This window comes from Pseudophryne corroboree, chromosome 2 (genome assembly GCF_028390025.1).
Source record: "Pseudophryne corroboree isolate aPseCor3 chromosome 2, aPseCor3.hap2, whole genome shotgun sequence".
NCBI classification, from domain to species: domain Eukaryota; kingdom Metazoa; phylum Chordata; class Amphibia; order Anura; family Myobatrachidae; genus Pseudophryne; species Pseudophryne corroboree.
This window is the reverse complement of record NC_086445.1, coordinates 423,551,607-423,570,920: the sequence shown is the minus strand read 5'-3', so window position 1 is coordinate 423,570,920 and position 19,314 is coordinate 423,551,607. Positions and strand designations below refer to the sequence as shown.

The 19,314-nt window shown below is 45.2% G+C and overlaps 1 protein-coding gene across 3 annotated transcripts in view; it reads right to left on the bottom strand.

Moving 5' to 3' along the window:
- The window catches only part of EGFL6 (EGF like domain multiple 6), a 475,748-nt gene that overhangs the window by 84,199 nt on the left and 372,235 nt on the right, over positions 1-19,314 (bottom strand). Inside the window, exons 12-13 of one of the 3 annotated variants that reach the window (XM_063953515.1) lie at positions 17,862-17,982; positions 15,753-16,649 (exon numbers count right to left, since the gene is read on the bottom strand). In XM_063953515.1, coding sequence (XP_063809585.1) covers positions 17,890-17,982 — 93 coding nt within the window. In that variant the 3' untranslated portion in view covers positions 15,753-16,649; positions 17,862-17,889. Of the gene's footprint in view, positions 1-15,752; positions 17,983-19,314 lie in introns of those variants that run through there. The other 2 variants (XM_063953516.1, XM_063953514.1) reach the window with 2 other exon arrangements.

Here is a 19,314-nt window from a genome sequence, read left to right as displayed (position 1 = left end):
TCACCACTAAAGCGCTATCGCATGGGCACTTCGGAGAGCAATGCCTGCTTACGCTGCCACCAGGAAGAAGCGGATACTTTTCATTGCCTATGGGCTTGCCCCGTCATTCAGTATTTTTGGCACCTAATCCGCAGATATGCGGAAGCCAAACTAGTTAATCATGTCCCCTTCACTCCAGAATGGGTGATTCTGGGATTATTTGACCCCCATCAACGAATAACCCTGGCATGCAAAAAACTCCTGCTAACCATCAGTGCAGCAGGAAAGAAAACAATATTACAAGGCTGGTTGGACAGTACACCGCCTCAAATACCCTTATTCTTGACTAAATTAAATTTTATTTTCAAGATGGATTGGATGGAAACATTATTACATAAAGAGAGAGAAGTGGAGAGATTTTTCTTAATGTGGGAATCATATATAGATACACTACCCCTTTCCACTAAAACGCAAATACATCACAGCCTAAAAAACACTGTATGGTTTCTCACTAGGTTAGCGATAATTACGTTGCTTTGATATCCCCCGAGCTCCGGATGTGACTAATACTGTACGAGTCTATACTGATATTGCATATTCATGCTACTTTATGACCCTACCAACTCCCTACCACATATATCGGCATGTTTGTAATTTCTCAACCCAACTCTCTGTGAGTATGTACGATGGTCATTGTGGTCTATTGATTTATTGTTTGCAATGTTTTCTGTTGCTGTTTTTCCTTAACTGTTAATACCTCAATAAAAAAGTAATAAAAAAAAATAAAAAAAATCTTATTTTCTCTTACGTCCTAGAGGATGCTGGGGACTCCGTAAGGACCATGGGGATTATACCAAAGCTCCCAAACGGGCGGGAGAGTGCGGATGACTCTGTAGCACCGACTGAGCAAACAGGAGGTCCTCCTCAGCCAGGGTATCAAACTTGTAGAACTTTGCAAAGGTGTTTGAACCTGACCAAGTAGCAGCTCGGCACAATTGTAATGCCGAGACCCCTCGGGCAGCCGCCCAAGAAGAGCCCACCTTCCTAGTGGAATGGGCCTTTACCGATTTTGGTAACGGCAATCCAGCCGTAGAATGAGCCTGCTGAATCGTGTTACAGATCCAGCGAGCAATAGTCTGCTTCGAAGCAGGAGCGCCAACTTTGTTGGCTGCATACAGGACAAACAGAGCTTCTGTTTGTCTGACCCGAGCCGTTCTGGCCACGTAAATTTTCAAAGCCCTGACCACATCAATGGACTCGGAATCCTCCAAGTCTTGCGTAGCCACAGGCACCACAATAGGTTGGTTCATATGAAACGATGAAACCACCTTAGGCAAGAATTGAGGACGGGTCCGCAATTCCGCTCTATCCACATGGAAAACCATATAGGGGCTTTTATGAGACAAAGCCGCCAACTCCGACACTCGCCTAGCCGAAGCCAAGGCTAACAACATGACCACTTTCCAAGTGAGAAATTTTAACTCCACCGTTTTAAGTGGTTCAAACCAGTGCGACTTAAGGAAACTCAACACCACATTAAGGTCCCAAGGTGCCACCGGAGGTACAAAAGGAGGCTGAATATGCAGCACTCCCTTCACAAAAGTCTGTACTTCTGGGAGAGAAGCCAATTCCTTCTGAAAGAAAATGGATAGGGCCGAAATCTGAACCTTGATGGAGCCTAATCTTGGGCCCAAATTCACTCCAGTTTGCAGGAAGTGAAGGAAACGGCCCAGATGGAATTCTTCCATAGGAGCATTCCTGGCCTCACACCAAGAAACATACTTCCGCCATATACGGTGATAATGTTTTGCTGTCACATCCTTCCTAGCCTTTATCAGAGTAGGAATGACCTCATCCGGAATGCCCTTTTCTGCTAGGATCCGGCGTTCAACCGCCATGCCGTCAAACGCAGCCGCGGTAAGTCTTGGAACAGACAGGGTCCCTGTTGTAACAGGTCCTTTCTTAGAGGAAGAGGCCACGGATCTTCTGTGAGCATTTCCTGTAGATCCGGATACCAGGCCCTTCGCGGCCAATCTGGAACAATGAGAATTGTCTGCACTCCTCTTCTTCTTATTATTCTCAACACCTTGGGTATGAGAGGAAGAGGAGGAAACACATAGACCGACTGGAATACCCACGGTGTCACCAGGGCGTCCACAGCCACCGCCTGAAGGTCTCTTGACTTGGCGCAATACCTCCGCAATTTCTTGTTGAGGCGGGACGCCATCATGTCTATCTGGGGCAGTCCCCACAGACTTGCAATCTGTGCAAAGACTTCCTGATGAAGTCCCCACTCTCCTGGATGTAGATCGTGTCTGCTGAGGAAGTCTGCTTCCCAGTTGTCCACTCCCAGAATGAACACTGCTGTCAGTGCGCTTACATGATTTTCCGCCCAGCGAAGAATCCTGGTGGCTTCTGCCATTGCCACTCTGCTCCTTGTGCCGCCTAGGCGGTTTACATGAGCCACTGCGGTGATGTTGTCTGATTGAATCAGAACCGGTAGGTCGCGAAGCAAAGTCTCCGCTTGACGAAGGGCGTTGTACATGGCCCTCAGCTCCAGGACGTTGATGTTAAGACAAGTATCCTGCTTGACCAAAGACCTTGGAAGTTTCTTCCCTGCGTGACTGCTCTCCAACCTCAGAGACTCGCGTCTGTGGTTACCAGAATCCAGTCCTGAATGCCGAACCTGCGACCCTCTAGAAGGTGAGCACTCTGCAGCCACCACAGGAGAGATACCCTGGCCCTGGGGGACAGGGTGATCATCCGATGAATCTGTAGATGTGACCCGGACCACTTGTCCAGTAGGTCCCATTGGAAAGTCCTCGCATGGAACCTGCCGAATGTAATGGCCTCGTAAGACGCCACCATTTTTCCCAGGACTCGAGTGCAGTGATGCACTGACACCTGTTTTGACTTCAGTAGGTCCCTGACTAGAGTCATGAGTTCCTGGGCCTTTTCTATCGGAAGATAAACCCTTTTCTGGTCCGTATCCAGAATCATGCCTAAGAAGGTCAAACGAGTCGTAGGAACCAACTGTGACTTCGGGATATTGAGAATCCAGCCGTGTTGCTGTAACACCTTCAGTGAAAGTGACATGCTGTTCAACAACTGCTCTCGTGATCTCACTTTTATGAGGAGATCGTCCAAGTACGGGATAATTGTGACACCCTGCTTGCGCAGGAGCACCATCATTTCGGCCATTACCTTGGTGAAAATCCTCGGGGCCGTGGAAAGCCCAAACGGCAGTGTCTGAAATTGGTAATGACAATCCTGTACCGCAAATCTCAGGTACGCCTGATGAGGTGGATATATGGGAACATGAAGGTATGCATCCTTTATGTCCAGGGATACCATAAAATCCCCCCCTTCTAGGCTGGCAATGACCGCTCTGTGCTATTCCATCTTGAACTTGAACCTTTTCAAGTATAGGTTCAAGGATTTTAAATTTAAAATGGGTCTGACCGAACCGTCCGGTTTCGGGACTACAAACAGGGTTGAGTAATACCCCCTCCCTTGTTGAAGCAGGGGAACTTTGACCACCACCTGTTGAAGACACAGTTTGTGAATTGCGTTTAAAACTATCTCCCTTTCCGGGGGAGAAGCTGGTAGGGCCGATTTGAAAAACCGGCGAGGAGGCACCTCTTTGAATTCCAGCTTGTAACCCTGGGAAACAATTTCTATTGCCCAGGGATCCACCTGTGAGTGAACCCAGATGTGGCTGAAAAGTCGAAGACGTGCCCCCACTGGGGCGGACTCCCTCAGCGGAGCCCCAGCGTCATGCGGTGGATTTTGTAGAGGCCGAGGAGGACTTCTGCTCCTGGGAACTAGCTGTGGTTGGCAGCTTCTTCCCTCTGCCCTTACCTCTGGCTCGATGCAGGGAGTCTGTTGCCAGCAGGCTCCCTGAAAATAAAAAACCTAACAAAATTACTTTCTTTTCAGGAAACTCAGGAGAGCTCCCTGTAATGCACCCAGTCTCCTCTGGGCACAGTATCAAACTGAGGTCTGGAGGAGGGGCATAGAGGGAGGAGCCAGTGCACACCCATACCTAAAGTTCTTTTTTAGTGCCCATGTCTCCTGCGGAGCCCGTCTATCCCCATGGTCCTTACGGAGTCCCCAGCATCCTCTAGGACGTAAGAGAAACATCATTTGCATAAAAGTAATACTTTTCTTGTGTTTTTTTTGTAACAAATTCAACACCAAGTTCTTACTTCATATGGGTAAATTATAAATTTTATCCCACCTGTACATTCACAGAGATTGTATAAAATTGCTTGCTTTGTGAGAAGGTATGTCTACTTTCTGTCCCACCTGTGACATAAGTCACAGGTGGGACAGATTTAAAAATCAATAACGCCATACCTAACGATGCAAATAAAGAGTTAAGGTCCATACACACAGTGAGATTCGTGCTATGCCCGATTCTCACTATGCGACAGGGGCTAGATCGGCACATAGTATCGCAAGCACACTCAGTATGTGCTGCGATACTGACTATGTGCGATTTTGGCTAAGTGTCAATTTTGACTATCTCTTCTACAGAGATAGTCAAAATTTACTTGCCTGCACAGTCTATCTATTCTTGCGATGCTGATGCGCGGCAACGATGACTATCACCTTGCGATCTGCACTAACTTTTCTTACGATTTTGACTATATAGTCAAAATCATAAGAAAATGTCTCACCGTGTGTACACACCATTACCATACACATTTTATAATACCATGCACACTGTATGTATACTACCATAATAATGTAAATATACTTCTTAATATGAGAGGGAATGCCTCTTTTGATAAGAAAACCTTAGTGCAAATGTCCCACCTGTGACAATGAAATGCCCCAGCTGTGGGATCACTTGTTGCTGGAGCTGAGACATCTATCTCTTCCTGGGGAACTGCAAATGACCTCAACTAAACTTGAAGTACCTATCAGGTATCCACTTATACCACCACGAATATACCTAGCCATATATACATTTTTACTATCCACGTGGAAGTTATGGCGGGATCTGGTTAGTGGCAAGCATTTAAAACTTTATGGAAAAAGGTGGCTGTTATTGATGAAGTCAAATGTTCTGGCTCTAAAAATTCATCACGGGTCATTTGTATGAGTTGTAATAAAAATATACAAATTGTTTCACTCATCAATTATTCTCCAAATGCTACATTCTGCACTCCCACTAACAAGTTTAGTACTCACTGTAACAGTCTTCATGAACATCCTCTGTGCTGCCAAATGATGACATAAACCATGATATATACAAGATATTGCCTTATCCATGCTCTATCAAGTCTCCAGATGATTTTAGGCTAAGTACTTGGCCCTCTGTTGTTGTTTATGTGTGTTTTTCCTCAGCTATCAACAGTTTTAAACACAGCTGTTTTATAAATGATAATGACATAGTCATCTCCACTAGCTGAACCCCCACTTGTTACAATTGCAGTCACTCTCATTTTAATATAGTATATTTGTTTGGCAGAAATACCAAAATGCAGAGGACAGTGACGGTTTCCCTTTTTCTGAAGACAGGTATTAATAGATATAGCAATGTTTCCCAAACTGGGTGCCTCAGGGAACGTGCAGGGGTGGCTTGGATTGGTGGTCCAGGACCAATTCAAATTATTTCTGGTCAATGTAAAACCAGTGCTGGTGGCTTCCAATCATAAAATATATGGACAAACAGAAGTGAATCTTTCCCCTCACCATACAATTGAACATATAAAAGACATATAAACACAATTTACTTAATAGAATAATATTTTCTAAATTTCTCAACAAGAAACATTTGACCTAGGAGTGCCGTGACAAAAATTCTCATACTCTAGGGCACTGTGACCCTTACTTCCCTTATGGTTGCTTTTACTGGGATCCACCCCTTCCAGCAAAACAGTGAAATATTTTTTTTCCACTGTACATTTATTATTTTTATTTTATTATATTAACAGTTTCGTATATAGCGCAGCATATTCCGTTGCGCTTTACAATTAGAACAGTAAAAGAACAAAACTAGGGAACTACAGTAATAGAACAAAACTGGGTAAAAACAGACAAGACATAGAGGTAGGAAGGACCTGCTCGCAAGCTTACAATCTTTAGAGAAATAGGCATTGATGCACAAGGATAGATGCTAGGGGGTACATACATACCCATATACCATATACCTACATACCCATCACAGACCGCTCAGCACACATCTCTCCCCCCCCCCCCCCCCCCCCCGCTCAGCACTCAGCGCGATGTGTGCTAAGCGAGGGGGGGGGGACTCACTTCACACAGCGCTGAAGTGTGCGACCTGCTAGATTGAGCATGCATGCAGGCTCAATCTAGCACCGGCGATAGCGATGTGCGGCCCTATCGCTGGGGGGAATACACACGAGAGATCCATGCTTAATTTCTAAGCAATCTAATCAGATTGCTTAGATTTTAAGTACGGATCTCTCCGTTTGTACCCCCCTTAAGTGACACTATACATGTGTCCCAAATGTGTTTGTACACAGTTACAGTTGAGATTTTAGGTGCATGCACAGAGAACTACATGGAGAATGTACTGGGGATTCCTGGGTGGTTAATCAGATACAACAAAATGTATTGGCTGCCTCTCAAATCATTTATTGCCTTTTTGCAAAAACATTTTCTGTGTTGTGCAAGGTATGTCACAGACACCTAGTGCATGTATTTCAATCTTGATTGTGTAAACTACATAATAAATAAAACTACAGAGAGGATAAGTCTGTATTCCTCAACCATCAGTGTCCCTAAACAGAATCTATGAGACGGCTTTGCACTAAATCAGCATGGGTTGTAGTTGTGCATAAAAAAAATGCACAACTACGACCCTTTTCTCTAACGTGTGGGGACCCCCAGCACAGGGCAAGTCCGCCCGCATGCTGGGTCCTTCCCCCCTGCCAACATGCGAGCGCATTGCTGTTTGCATAATTAGGGGTTACCCCCTGCCTAGGCCCTGCAGAGGCAGTCAGATAGCATCCATCTTTTGAGTTCCAGTGGTTGCGTGTGATGTCATGCTGCAGCCATGGCCTGCCCCACAAAATGGCCCAGACATGTCTGCGTTGTCCAGACTGTGCCCCCCAAGTGGTAACCCCACAAAACGCGGCATGAACACCCCATCACCGCTGGCTATTAATACCTTGCGTGTGCGCACATGTGCAGAAGTGCGGAAATTGGCAAATAGTGATTTTTGCACTTCTGCTGGGCTTGCTAAATTAGCCCCTATACGAAGTAAGTTTTAGGAACCATACCAGTTTTATTATTTATAAATGACCATAAACTCTCAAAATCTACAGTACAATACAGAGATAAAGTGTAATAAGCACCGAGGGTTAAAGGGGAAAACTTTTAAAGACAACAAAATATAAAGCACAGTAAAGAATTATCTCCATGGCCAGCCTAGTGGAGCCTGATGACGTAACCAGTGTGATCATCTGGGAAATGTGTAAAAATGAAAAAAATAGGATTTTAATTACCCACTGCTAAATCATTTTCTTGTAGTCCATAGAGGAAACTGGGGTCCACATTAGTACCATGGAGTATAGACGGGTCCACTAGGAGCCTTGGGCACTTTAAGAAATTAATAGTGTGCGTTGGCTCCTCCGTCTATGCCCCTCCTACCAGACTCAGTCTAGAATCTGTGCCCGAAGAGACGGACATACCTTGAGAGAAGGATTTAAAGGACAGTGGCGAGATTCAAACCAGCACACACAAACCAAGAGGAAATCCATGCTAACCCAACTTGAACAGGAACAGCTGAACCAACAACAATACTTAACCAAGTAGCGGTTCAGGAAACACAAAGCACTGGGCGGGCGCTCAGTATCCTCTACGGACTACGAGAAAAGGATTTACCAGTAGGTAATTAAAATCCTATTTTCTCTTACGTCCTAGAGGATACTGGGGTCCACTTTAGTACCATGGGGATGTACCAAAGTTCCCAAACCGGGTGGGAGAGTGCGGAGGTTCCTGCAGAACTGATTGACCAAATTGAAGGTCCTCAGCGGCCAAAGCATCAAACTTGTAGAACTTAGCAAACGTGTTCGAACCCGACAAAGTAGCTGCTTGGCAGAGCTGTAAAGCCGAGACACCCCGGGCAGCCGCCCAGGAAGAATCCACTAACCTAGAGAGAGTGGGCCTGTACAGATCTTGGAACCGGCAAACCTGCTGTAGAATAAGCATGCTGGATAGTAAGCCTGATCCAGCGAGCAATAGACTGCTTAGAAGCAGGACACCCAATTTTATGGGATCATAGAGAACAAACAGCGAGGCCGACTGTCTGTGACGAGCTGTCCGCTTCACATAAATCTTCAAAGCCCTCACAACATCCAGGGACTTTGAGGTAGAAGAGGTGTTGGTAACCACCGGAACCACAATAGGTTGGTTGATATGAAACGCAGACACCATCTTTGGAAGAAATTGATGACGAGTTCTGAGTTCAGCTCTATCCTCATGAAAAATCAAATAGGGGCTCTTGTGAGACAATGCCCCCAGTTCCAACACCCAGTTCTGACACCCGCCTGGCTGAAGTCAAGGCCAAAAGTGTGACTGTTTTCCACGTAAGAACCTTTACGTCCACCTCCTGTAAGGGCTCAAACCATTCCGATTGAAGGAACTGCAACACCACGTTGAGATCCCAAGGTGCCATGGGATGCACAAAGGCCAGTTGGATGTGCAGAACACCCTTCAAGAACGTCTGAACCTCAGGGAGGGAAGCCAATTGTTTCTGGAAGAAAATGATAAGGCCCACATCCATACCTAACTGCAGAAAAAGCAGAAAACGTCCCAGTTGAAATTCCACCGCAGGAAATTTCCTGTTCTCACACGAAGAGACATATTTTTTCCAAATACGGTGGTAATGCTTAGACGTTACCCCTTTTCTGGCTTGGATCAGAGTCGGAATAACTTTATCCGGGATTCCTTTCCGGGCTAGAATTTGACGCTCAACTTCCATGCCGTCAAATATAGCCGTGGTAAGTCTTGAAAGACGAATGGACCCTGTTGTAGGAGATCCTCTCGAAGAGGTAGAGGCCACGGATCCTCCAGGAGCATGTCCAGAAGATCTGCGTACCAAGCCCTTCTTGGCCAGTCCGGAGTAATGAGAATTGCTTAAACCTTTTCCCTTTTTATTCTTTTGAGAATCTTTGGGATCAGTGGAAGTGGCGGAAACACATACACCATCTGCTAGACACATGGGGTTGCCAGAGCATCCACTGCCACTGCCTGTGGGTCCCTTGACCTGGAACAATACCTCTGGAGTTTCTTATTTAGACGAGAGGCCATCATGTCAACTTGTGGAATGCCACACCGACGTGTCAGGCACCCGAACACCTGGGTGGAGGCCGTGTCTGCTGAGGAAGTCCACTTCCCAGTTATCTACTCCCGGAATAAAGATTGCCGACAACGCCACCGCTTGTCTTTCTTCCCAGAGGAGAATTCTTGTCACCTATGACATTGCTGCTCTGCTCTTCGTTCTGCCTTGTCGCTTTATGTACATCACTGCCGATGTGATGGGCTGTAGAATGGCCCTTAGTTCCAGAATGTTGATTGGCATAATGGTTTCCTGACTTGACCATTTTCCATGGAACTGTTCCCCTTGGGTGACTGCTCCCCAACCTCTGAGGCTTGCATGTGTGGTTAGCAGAATCCAATTTTGAATCCCGAACCTTCGGCCCTCAGTCAGGTGAGAAGTCTGAAGCCACCAGAGAAGAGAAATCCTGGCTTTTGGTGACAGACGTATCCTCTGGTGCATGTGGAGATGCGATCCGGACCATTTGTCCAACAGATCGAGATGGAAAGGCCTTGGTGAAACCTTCCGTACTGTAGCGCCTCGTATGCGGCTACCATCTTCACCAGAAGGCGAATGCAGAGATGCACCGATATCCAGGTTGGTTTCAAGACATCCCGCACCATCGACTGGATTACCAATGCCTTTTCCAATGGAAGGAATACCGTCTGTGCCTCCGTATCCAGTATTATCCCCAGGAATGGAAGCCTCCATATTGGTTCCAGGTGAGATTTTGTAAGGTTCAGAATCCACCCGTGATGGAATTATGTTCACTTCCTGTTTGCGGAGGAGAAACATCATCTCTGCCATTACCTTGGTGAACATCTTCAGTGTTGTGGAGAGGCCAAATGGCAGGGCCTGGAACTGGTAGTGACAGTCCTGTAATGCAAACCTTAGATAAGCCTGATGAGGTGGCCAGATTGGAATATGAAGGTACGCATCCTTGATATTCAGAGACACCAAGAATTCCCCTTCCTTCAGACCTGAAATCACCGCCCTTAGAGACTCCATTTACAGGTTCAATGACTTGAGGTTTAAAATGGGTCTTACCGAACCGTCCGGCTTCGGTACCACAAAAAGGTTGGAATAATAACCTTTGTTCTGTAGCTGAGGTGGAACTGGAACAATGACCTGAGGCTGTACCAGTTTTTGAATTGCATTCTGTAAAATTATACTTGCCTCTTGAGAAGCTGGTAAGCCTGATTTGAACAATCTGTGATGTGGGAGTTCCTGAAACTCCAGTCTGTATCCCTGGGCATTAAGCTCTGTGACCCAGGGATCCTGGCCTGATGTCGCCCATATTTGACTGAAATCTTTTAATCGGGTTCCCACCTGCCTGTCTTCCAAGCAGTGCGGTCCACCATCATGCTGAAGGCTTAGAGGAAGCAGAACCTGAATGCTGTTCCTGTGAACCTGCAGTTACTGTTTTTTTTGGGTTTACCCCTATAACCTTTGAAAGCTGTAGAAGAACCTTTGGTCTTATTTTAAAATGTTGCTGTCTGAAAGGGCTGCAGAGTCGGAGCAGAGTAGGTCTTCCTAGTTGGGGGAGCTGCGGAAGGAAGGTATGTAGACTTACCCGCTGTAGCCTTGGATATCCACGCATCCAGTTCATCTCCAAACAGGGCCTCACCTGTGAATGGTAGGCTCTCTACACCTTTTCTGGAATCCGCATCGGCAGTCCACTGACGTAGCCATAGGCCCCTGCGTGCTGACCTTCAGTGGCAGTGGTGCGTCCATTTAGCAAGCGTATCTCTTTTATGGCCTCTATCATAAAAGTTGCAGAGTCTTGCATATAGGGGGTAATTCTGAGTTGATCGCAGCAGCGAGTTTGTTAGCAATTGAGCAAAACCATGTGTACTGCGGGGGGGGGGGGGGGGGCAGATGTAACATTTGCAGAGAGAGTTAGATTTGGGTGGGTTATTTTTGTTTCTGTGCAGGGTAAATACTGGCTGCTTTATTTTTACACTGCAATTTAGATTTCAGTTTGAATACACCCCACCCAAATCTAACTCTCTCTGCACATGTTATATCTGTCCCCCCTGCAGTGCACATGGGGGGTCATTCCGAGTTGTTCGCTCGGTAAAAATCTTCGCATCGCAGCGATTTTCCGCCTAATGCGCATGCGCAATGTCCGCACTGCGACTGCGCCAAGTAAATTTGCTATGCAGTTAGGATTTTTACTCACGGCTTTTTCATCGTTCTGGCGATCGTAATGTGATTGACAGGAAATGGGTGTTACTGGGCGGAAACAGGCCGTTTTATGGGCGTGTGGGAAAAAACGCTACCGTTTCCGGAAAAAACGCAGGAGTGGCCGGAGAAACGGAGGAGTGTCTGGGCGAACGCTGGGTGTGTTTGTGACGTCAAACCAGGAACGACAAGCAGTGAAATGATCGCAGATGCCGAGTAAGTCTGGAGCTACTCAGAAACTGCTACGAGGTGTGTAATCGCAATATTGCGAATACATCGTTCGCAATTTTAAGATGCTAAGATTCACTCCCAGTAGGCGGCGGCTTAGCATGAGCAAATCTGCAAAAATCCGCTTGCGAGCGAACAACTCGGAATGACCCCCATGGTTTTGCCCAATTGCTAACAAACTTGCTGCTGCGATCAACTCAGAATTACCCCCATAGTGTAGGAGTAAAACAATCTCCCCTCTGGGTAAGGAATCTAATCCCTAAATTAGGTTACCTGACCATTTTGCAATGGCTCTCATGATCCAAGCAAGAGCTATAGTAGGTCTCTGGGCTACTCCCACAGCTGTGTACAGAGATTTGAAAGTGGTCTCAATCTTGTGGTCAGCCGTGTCTTTTAAGGATGCTGCCCCCGGGACAGGCAAGACTATCTTGCGTGACAACCTAGATACCGATGCATCAACAATCGGAGGGTTTTCCCATTTTTTCCTATCATCCTGAGGAAAAGGGAAGAATGTAATTAACCTTTTAGGGGTATTCCCGTTTTTTTTATACTGGATGAGGTCTGATGGTGCTTACCAGCGTGTTAGATCCCCTGTAAGTCATGTAGCCAGTCTGGATAAAGTGTTAGTGGCTCAGTTCGCCCCTCACAACGGTCTAACACACACACACACACACACACACACACACACTGAGCCTGGAGACACAGCCTGCATGTCAGCGCTGTGCTCCTTACCCTTATGCCGCCATTCCAGCTGGCGACCCGCAAACTGGGACGCCGGCCCCTTACTCACCACTCTTCATACTTCTGCCTCTGTTAGGGGTGGCGGCGTGCTGCGGGAATGTACGCTCACCGTAGTGGGGCTTACGAATTGTTCCCTCAGGAGCTCAGTGTCCTGTCAGCGCGGAACGGGACCATTAATCCTTTGGTAGGTTGGGTTGTTCCCCCCCTATGTCCCACAAAGCAGACGGCTGGTGCTAACCAGCCCTGTCTGAAAATAACAAACAGAAAAAATAAATGCAGAAAACTCTTCAGGAGCTTCCATAAGCGTGACCGGCTCCTCCGGGCACATTTTCTAAACGGAGTCTGGTAGGAGGGGTATAAAGGGAGGAGCCAGCGCACACTATTAATTTCTTGAAGTGCCCAAGGCTCCTAGTGGACCCGTCTATACCCCATGGTACTAATGTGGACCCCAGTATCCTCTAGGATGTAAGAGAAATTGCTGGGGTTTTGTATTTGCTTTTGGTTTGAGGGAAGGAGGGAGGGTGGAGAAGAACAGAGATAAGTGCTGCATAATGCTCAGCCATTGCACTTGGTGTACATAGGAACAAAGATTGTCATAAAGAAACAGTGCAGGTAACCTAGAAGAAATCCGGAAGATTGCTGTTGCCATGGGAGTACCTCCCATGTACTTCCTACAGTTCCAATGTATAGATATAGTCTAGGTCGACAGTCATTAGATCGACCCCATATGCATTAGGTTGACACTGACAAAAGGTCGACATGCAGGTTGACACTGACAGAAGGTTGACATGTTCAAATTGTCGACACAACTTTTTATGGGTTTTTTTTTGCATTTTTTACACCTTTTTCATACTTTATCATCCACTTGGAATCAGACTGGGAATAGTAACCTGCAACTGATTTTGCCATGTAAATAATTGCCACTTTAAAAAAACAGGAGAACTCTTACAAAATCTCTCACTTCCTGATTCTCACACCCTATTATACCCCCCTTCACCGATGTGTCTGAGGCTATAGTGAGAGATACTTAGTTATGTGAGCACCAGTGACTGAAGTAGAGTTGGCTAATATTTCATGCAAACAGCAAGAATTTACGATATAATTCCAGCAAAAATGTCTAAAAATCCCAGCTTTTTACCCGGCATTGAGTGCTGGGTAGTTGTGCAGGTCCCTGCCTGACCCCCCTTTCACAAAGGTCAAGAATTCCTACCCTGTAACCTACAGATTAACAGGGTATTTGTGAAAGGGTCAACCCGTGTAAAAATTTCTGTGTCTCCGACCCTGGTTAATTCCTGGGTCAAAGTCCCAGGAATTTCAACCCGGGTTGACCCTTTCACACAGAAAAAGGACCCGTGTTAATCTGCAAACTACCAGATAGAACTTCTTCACCCAGTAATTTGACTTTCTGTGTGAAAGGGGTATCAGTGCAAAGTGTAATGTCACTGGCATGTGGGGGGATGCCCAGCACAGGGCTAGTCCGCCCCGCATGTCAGTGCCGGCCCCCCCATACAAATACAAAAGCATCGCACAGCGGCGATGCTCTTGTATTTGTGGATACAAATACACAGCGCAGCTCCTGCGGCTGGCCGGGAGTTGTGTGTCACTGCCGCTGGCCGCGTGAGACGTCACGCAGCCGCCGTGGCACGCCCCCCCAATGGTCCGGCCACCGCGCCTACTAAACGGCGGCTTAACGCCGCCGTTCAGCCTCCTCCCGCCCAGCGACCCCCTCTGTCTCAGAGGCGATCGCTAGGCAGCGACGACTGCCATGCACCGGTGCACTGTGGCGCCGGCGCATGCGCAGTTCCGATCCGATCGCTGCACTGCGACAAACTGCAGCAAGCAATTGGGTCGGAATGACCCCCCAAGTGTAAAAGGAAGCAGCTAAAGAGGTGGCAGACACAACTCAATATGATTACTCAAAAGCTGAGTGGAATAATAGTAAACATGTTTTGCATATACTGTACATTCCCTACTAGGTACAGCTAAGCAAAAGTAATTAGGGAGTTAGTTTGAAAATATGTCTGGTTTGAATCCATATAATGTAGTGTTCTCCTCATGAGTGGCTTCTGTACACAGCAGGTACTTCTCTTATCACCTAATCTAGATGGCAGGTTTGTGTTCTTATACAATATGTCATCTCATTTTTCTTCTTGCGTGCCATCTGGCTACATTTTCAATTCCTCAAAAATTTTCCTACAACATTCTAGAATGTTCTGATTCATCTTTACTTCTTTAATATAATTTTTTCAATCATATTCATGCTGGTTAAATAAAAATGTGTTTTTAATAAAAAACAAAAACAAAAAAACAATTACATTTCTCACATTATATGTATACAATATATAAAAAAACACACATTATTCATTTCAGATATTTGTATACTATAGAAAAAATGTGCTGTATTTGTCTACAAATATGTGGTATTTATACAACAGGGTACTTGGTTTGTTATAGTCTGTTGCTGTTTTCTGCACTTCTTACTTTTTGGTGATAAAATTTTAATTTCCTAAAAAGCAATCATAGTTTAAGGTATGTTCAGAATATCATCTTGTGACAAACAAAAGGTGTTATTACATGGCAGAAAGGTCCCGTGATCAAACACAGAATACCAAGGTCCTGAGCAAAGTTATTCTCTGCTTAATGCGGATTATAATCCTAACTAGAATGCAGCTCAGAGCACTAATGCAGGTAGGAGGTGTGACACCACCAGCTGCATTACTATATTAGTGCTATCCCTGCTGCTTCTCTGTAAGCAGCAGTGATAACAACTCCAACCACAACTGAATCAGGCCCTATGGGGGCCATTCAGAGATGGACACAGATCTTGCTTCCCATAGCAAGATCTCCTCACATGCTGGGGGCCGGTGCGCAGACCAAATGGCTGTGGCCGCCGCTGCGTACAGACATGTGGCTGTGTCCATCTCTGAATCAACACCCGATATGCATATGACTCTGCATTGCTGTGCTTGCTTGCACCCATGTTCTGAGCATGCACAGTGCATATATATATATATATATATATATATACTTATCCAAGAAGAACGGCACTCAGACTATCATCATAGAAAAGTTGTATTAGGTCAGATCCGACCTAATACAACTTTTCTATGATGATAGTCTCTGAGTGCCGTTCTTCTTGGATAAGTATAAAATTGCTTTGAACTGGACACCGGGGCATTTAAACTATATTTGTGAGTGCCGGCTGAATTGGATTGCTATATGTATATATATATATATATATATATATATATATATATATAGCAGACACAGGGTGGTGCGGCACTCCAATGATTCACAAAGGCAGAGGTATTTCAAATACCTCTGCCTTTGTGAATCATTGGAGTGCCGCACCACCCTGTGTCTGCTATCTGCCTTTTTGTGAGGGCACCCGATGTACTAGTTTCTACAAGTGGCTGTGCCGGACCCACCTTGTTCTCTCTATATATATATATATATGTTCCAAAAATATCATCAGCCCATTATTGGGAAAATATATAGTATATTTGCATTACAGTGGCTTTTTGTGTGCATGCTTACAGTGCGTGGTAAGTATATATACAGTATGTATGTGGGGTGGTCTTCAGTTTGCCACCTGTCGGGATCCCGGCGCACAGTACACTGGCGCCGGAATCCCAACAGCCGGCATACCACACCTTCTCTCCCATTTGGGGGTCCACGACCTCCCCGGAGGGAGGATAGATAGCGTGGCGTGCTACGGGCTCATTTGCGCTCGTCTAGCTGTCGGTATGCCGGCGGTCAGGATTCCGGCACCGGTATGCTGGCCGCCGGCAAACCCTACTACACCCTGTATCTGTACATATCTATATATACACTGTGTATATATATATATATATATATATATATATATATATATATCTTTCAAAGTGTTCAGGTGTTGCGCAACAGGAACTGTTGTGAATCAGAGTTTATAACATCACCAAGAGTGCAGCTTCAGATCCCCTCCAAGCCACTGGAGTAAAGGTAAAGACTGTCGAAAAATGGAGAGCGCACTCTTGATTATATAAGAAGTAACAACTTTTACTTTGTAGCATTTGATTACATACATTAAAGGTTAAAATTCATCAGCATGGTGTTTCCACCGCAACTTAGCCGGTATGTCTCCCGAACCACAGCTCGTCTGATCTCCGGCTCTGAATCCGGAGGATGACGTCACGGCGTCTACGTCACTTAGCCACGCCCAACGCGTTTCGTACGTCAGGTACTTCGTATATATAGTGACAGAAAAGTAATATTATAAGAGAAGCATACCTACTGTATGTGCTAAGTTAAATCAAGTATGGCTGTTATTCACAGTGCATATGTTGGTGCTGTCCAATCAGTGGCGTAACTAGAGATTTGGAGTCCCCTGGCAAACTCTGGAGCCAAACAGGCAACTGGCAGACGAGGAGGCAGCTGTACAGAATACTGGTTTAAGGCACTCCCAAGGGACACACACAAGGTACCCGTGGGGACACCAACTTCCATAGGCGTACCCCAGCAACAGAGGAGCCTCCCCAGGTAGGCGACTGTGTTGGCATGGTCGCGGAAGACAGTGATCTGAGAATAAGGAAATCTCGACAGCATTTTCTGGACTCTCCAGCCGCCAGAGGTCGGTGAGCCCTCTTCACCTTGTGAACACCTGGACTTCTGCCAGTCTAGCCTCCCTGTAGTTATGCCACTGTATCTAATACTCTTCAGTAAGAAAGGAAAAATGTATTCTATAAAATACAGATGCAGCAGATAATTCAGTGACAGCTGGAATAATCAATTGTCAGAAATTCGAAAAGTACAATATCACATAATTTTACATAACAAAAATAAGAACACTTAACGTGCGTACACACGGTGAGATAAATCTGTGAGATTTTGACTATATAGTCAAAATCTTATGAAAAGTAGGTGCATATCTCATGGTGTTAGGCAGCTTGCGATACAGATTCGATCCCGATGCGCGCTCCCGTGGGGTCGTTATCGTAAGGCTAGATAGACTGTGCAGGCAAGTCAATCTTGACTATCTAGTGTACAATCTAGTACAAAGTATAGTCAAAATTGGCACTTAGTCAAAATTGTACATAGACAAAATCTCAAGCACAGATAGTCAAAATCTGTACAATCTGTGCTATCTGGTCTCTGGGGGAGTTCAAGGGAAATCGCATAGTGAAAATCGAACATAGCAGGGATCTCACCGTGTGTACACACCCTAAGCACCATTTTGGCAAATAATATATGATTGTAAAGCATTTTATAAAACATAACTCTCTAACTCCAGAACAAACATTACTAATATTCCACACATGGTCATACATATATCCCTTGCTTGTAAACATGACATTATTGTGGATAACTTATACTAGATCACATTCAACAGAAAAAATACTGTTTTCCTTTGTGTAATAAAAGTAAGGCACATGTCAATTAACGTTGTATACAGTACAGTTAAATGAAGTCACGTTATCTCAGGCTCAATCTTCAGAACATGGACCAGAGACAAGAAAGACATTGTCCAGTGCCATCTCTCCAGCTTTTCCCTTCCCACGTTCAGATTCAAATGTAATCTGCAAATAAACAACATCACAAGGAGTTAGCATGTTTGTCCAATAATCAGGTTAGCATAAATACATTCATGGTTTTTTTCATTGACTCTTTTTTAACAGAATGCAAAATATGACATATCCCCATAATAGGATGCTCATGTTGTTTAGTTAGTGTCATTATAAATTAGCATTAGCAATCCCGTCACTACTTCCTTGGGGGCCATGCATGCTCAAGTAGAGCGTGCTGGGGAGGGATAATACAGATCACACTCACTGTGTGCTACAATGTCCAATGCCATCTTCAGATGTCGTTCCCAACCAAGGGCCATGCAATGGGGGCTGCTTTTGGGAGCGAAAACATAAATGCGGTAGAAACGTATTATTTGTGGGTATTTTCAGGGTATATTGCTGAAATAATTATTGATAAATAGGCCCAAAATGTGTTTTTCACACAATACATGTGTGAAAAGCACATTACAAAATAGAATAACAGTCATCATTAGTGTTTTTCCTACCAATACCATTTAAAACAAATCAGATACAGTAATGTAACATGCCCTATCTGTGTACTGTACTGGTAAAAGCGCAATGCACAGAGAGGGCATGGAAGTCTTTGTGAAAGATCAGCACCAGAGCCGGCCCTAACCAATATGATGCCCTAGGCAAGATTTTGGCTGGTGCCCCCTAGCACCGCCGCTAGTTCTGCAGGAGTTGCCTGGCATGAGTCAGCTGGCAGCTCTGCTAACGTCGGGCGCCTTTTGTTTATGAAAATGCATCATAATATTTGCATTACTATGTGGCTAGGATGCACAAGCAGCTTCTGCTGATTAAAATAATATGCAGCATGCCTATATTCTGTGTACGACTGCGGCTGTATATGCATACCAAATGCTACATTACAATGATTTCCAGGAATACACTGCAATGTAGCATTTCGTATGCAGATACAGCCGCAGTCACACACAGAATATAGGCATGCCGCATATCATTGTAATCAGCAGAAGCTGCTGGTGCCCCTAAGCATACCAGATGCCCTAGGCATTTGCCTAATTTGCCTATGCCTAAGGCCAGCTCTGATCAGCACTAAAGGGTGCGTTAGCCTGACACTGATCTAAAGCAGCACAACTATGTAAAAGGATATATGGCACCTACAGTATGTAGGAAAACACGATTTGCTTTCTTCTGATTCAGTGGAATTACAATTTCAAGTATGACATTTGATATGAATATATTTAATAAAGTATAGGAGAAAAAACACTTTCATGCACTCAATATAGTTGTAATTAGTAAATATGGTTGAAAGGAACATATTACATTTAATTTAACAAATACCATTAAACCAGAATGGAAATC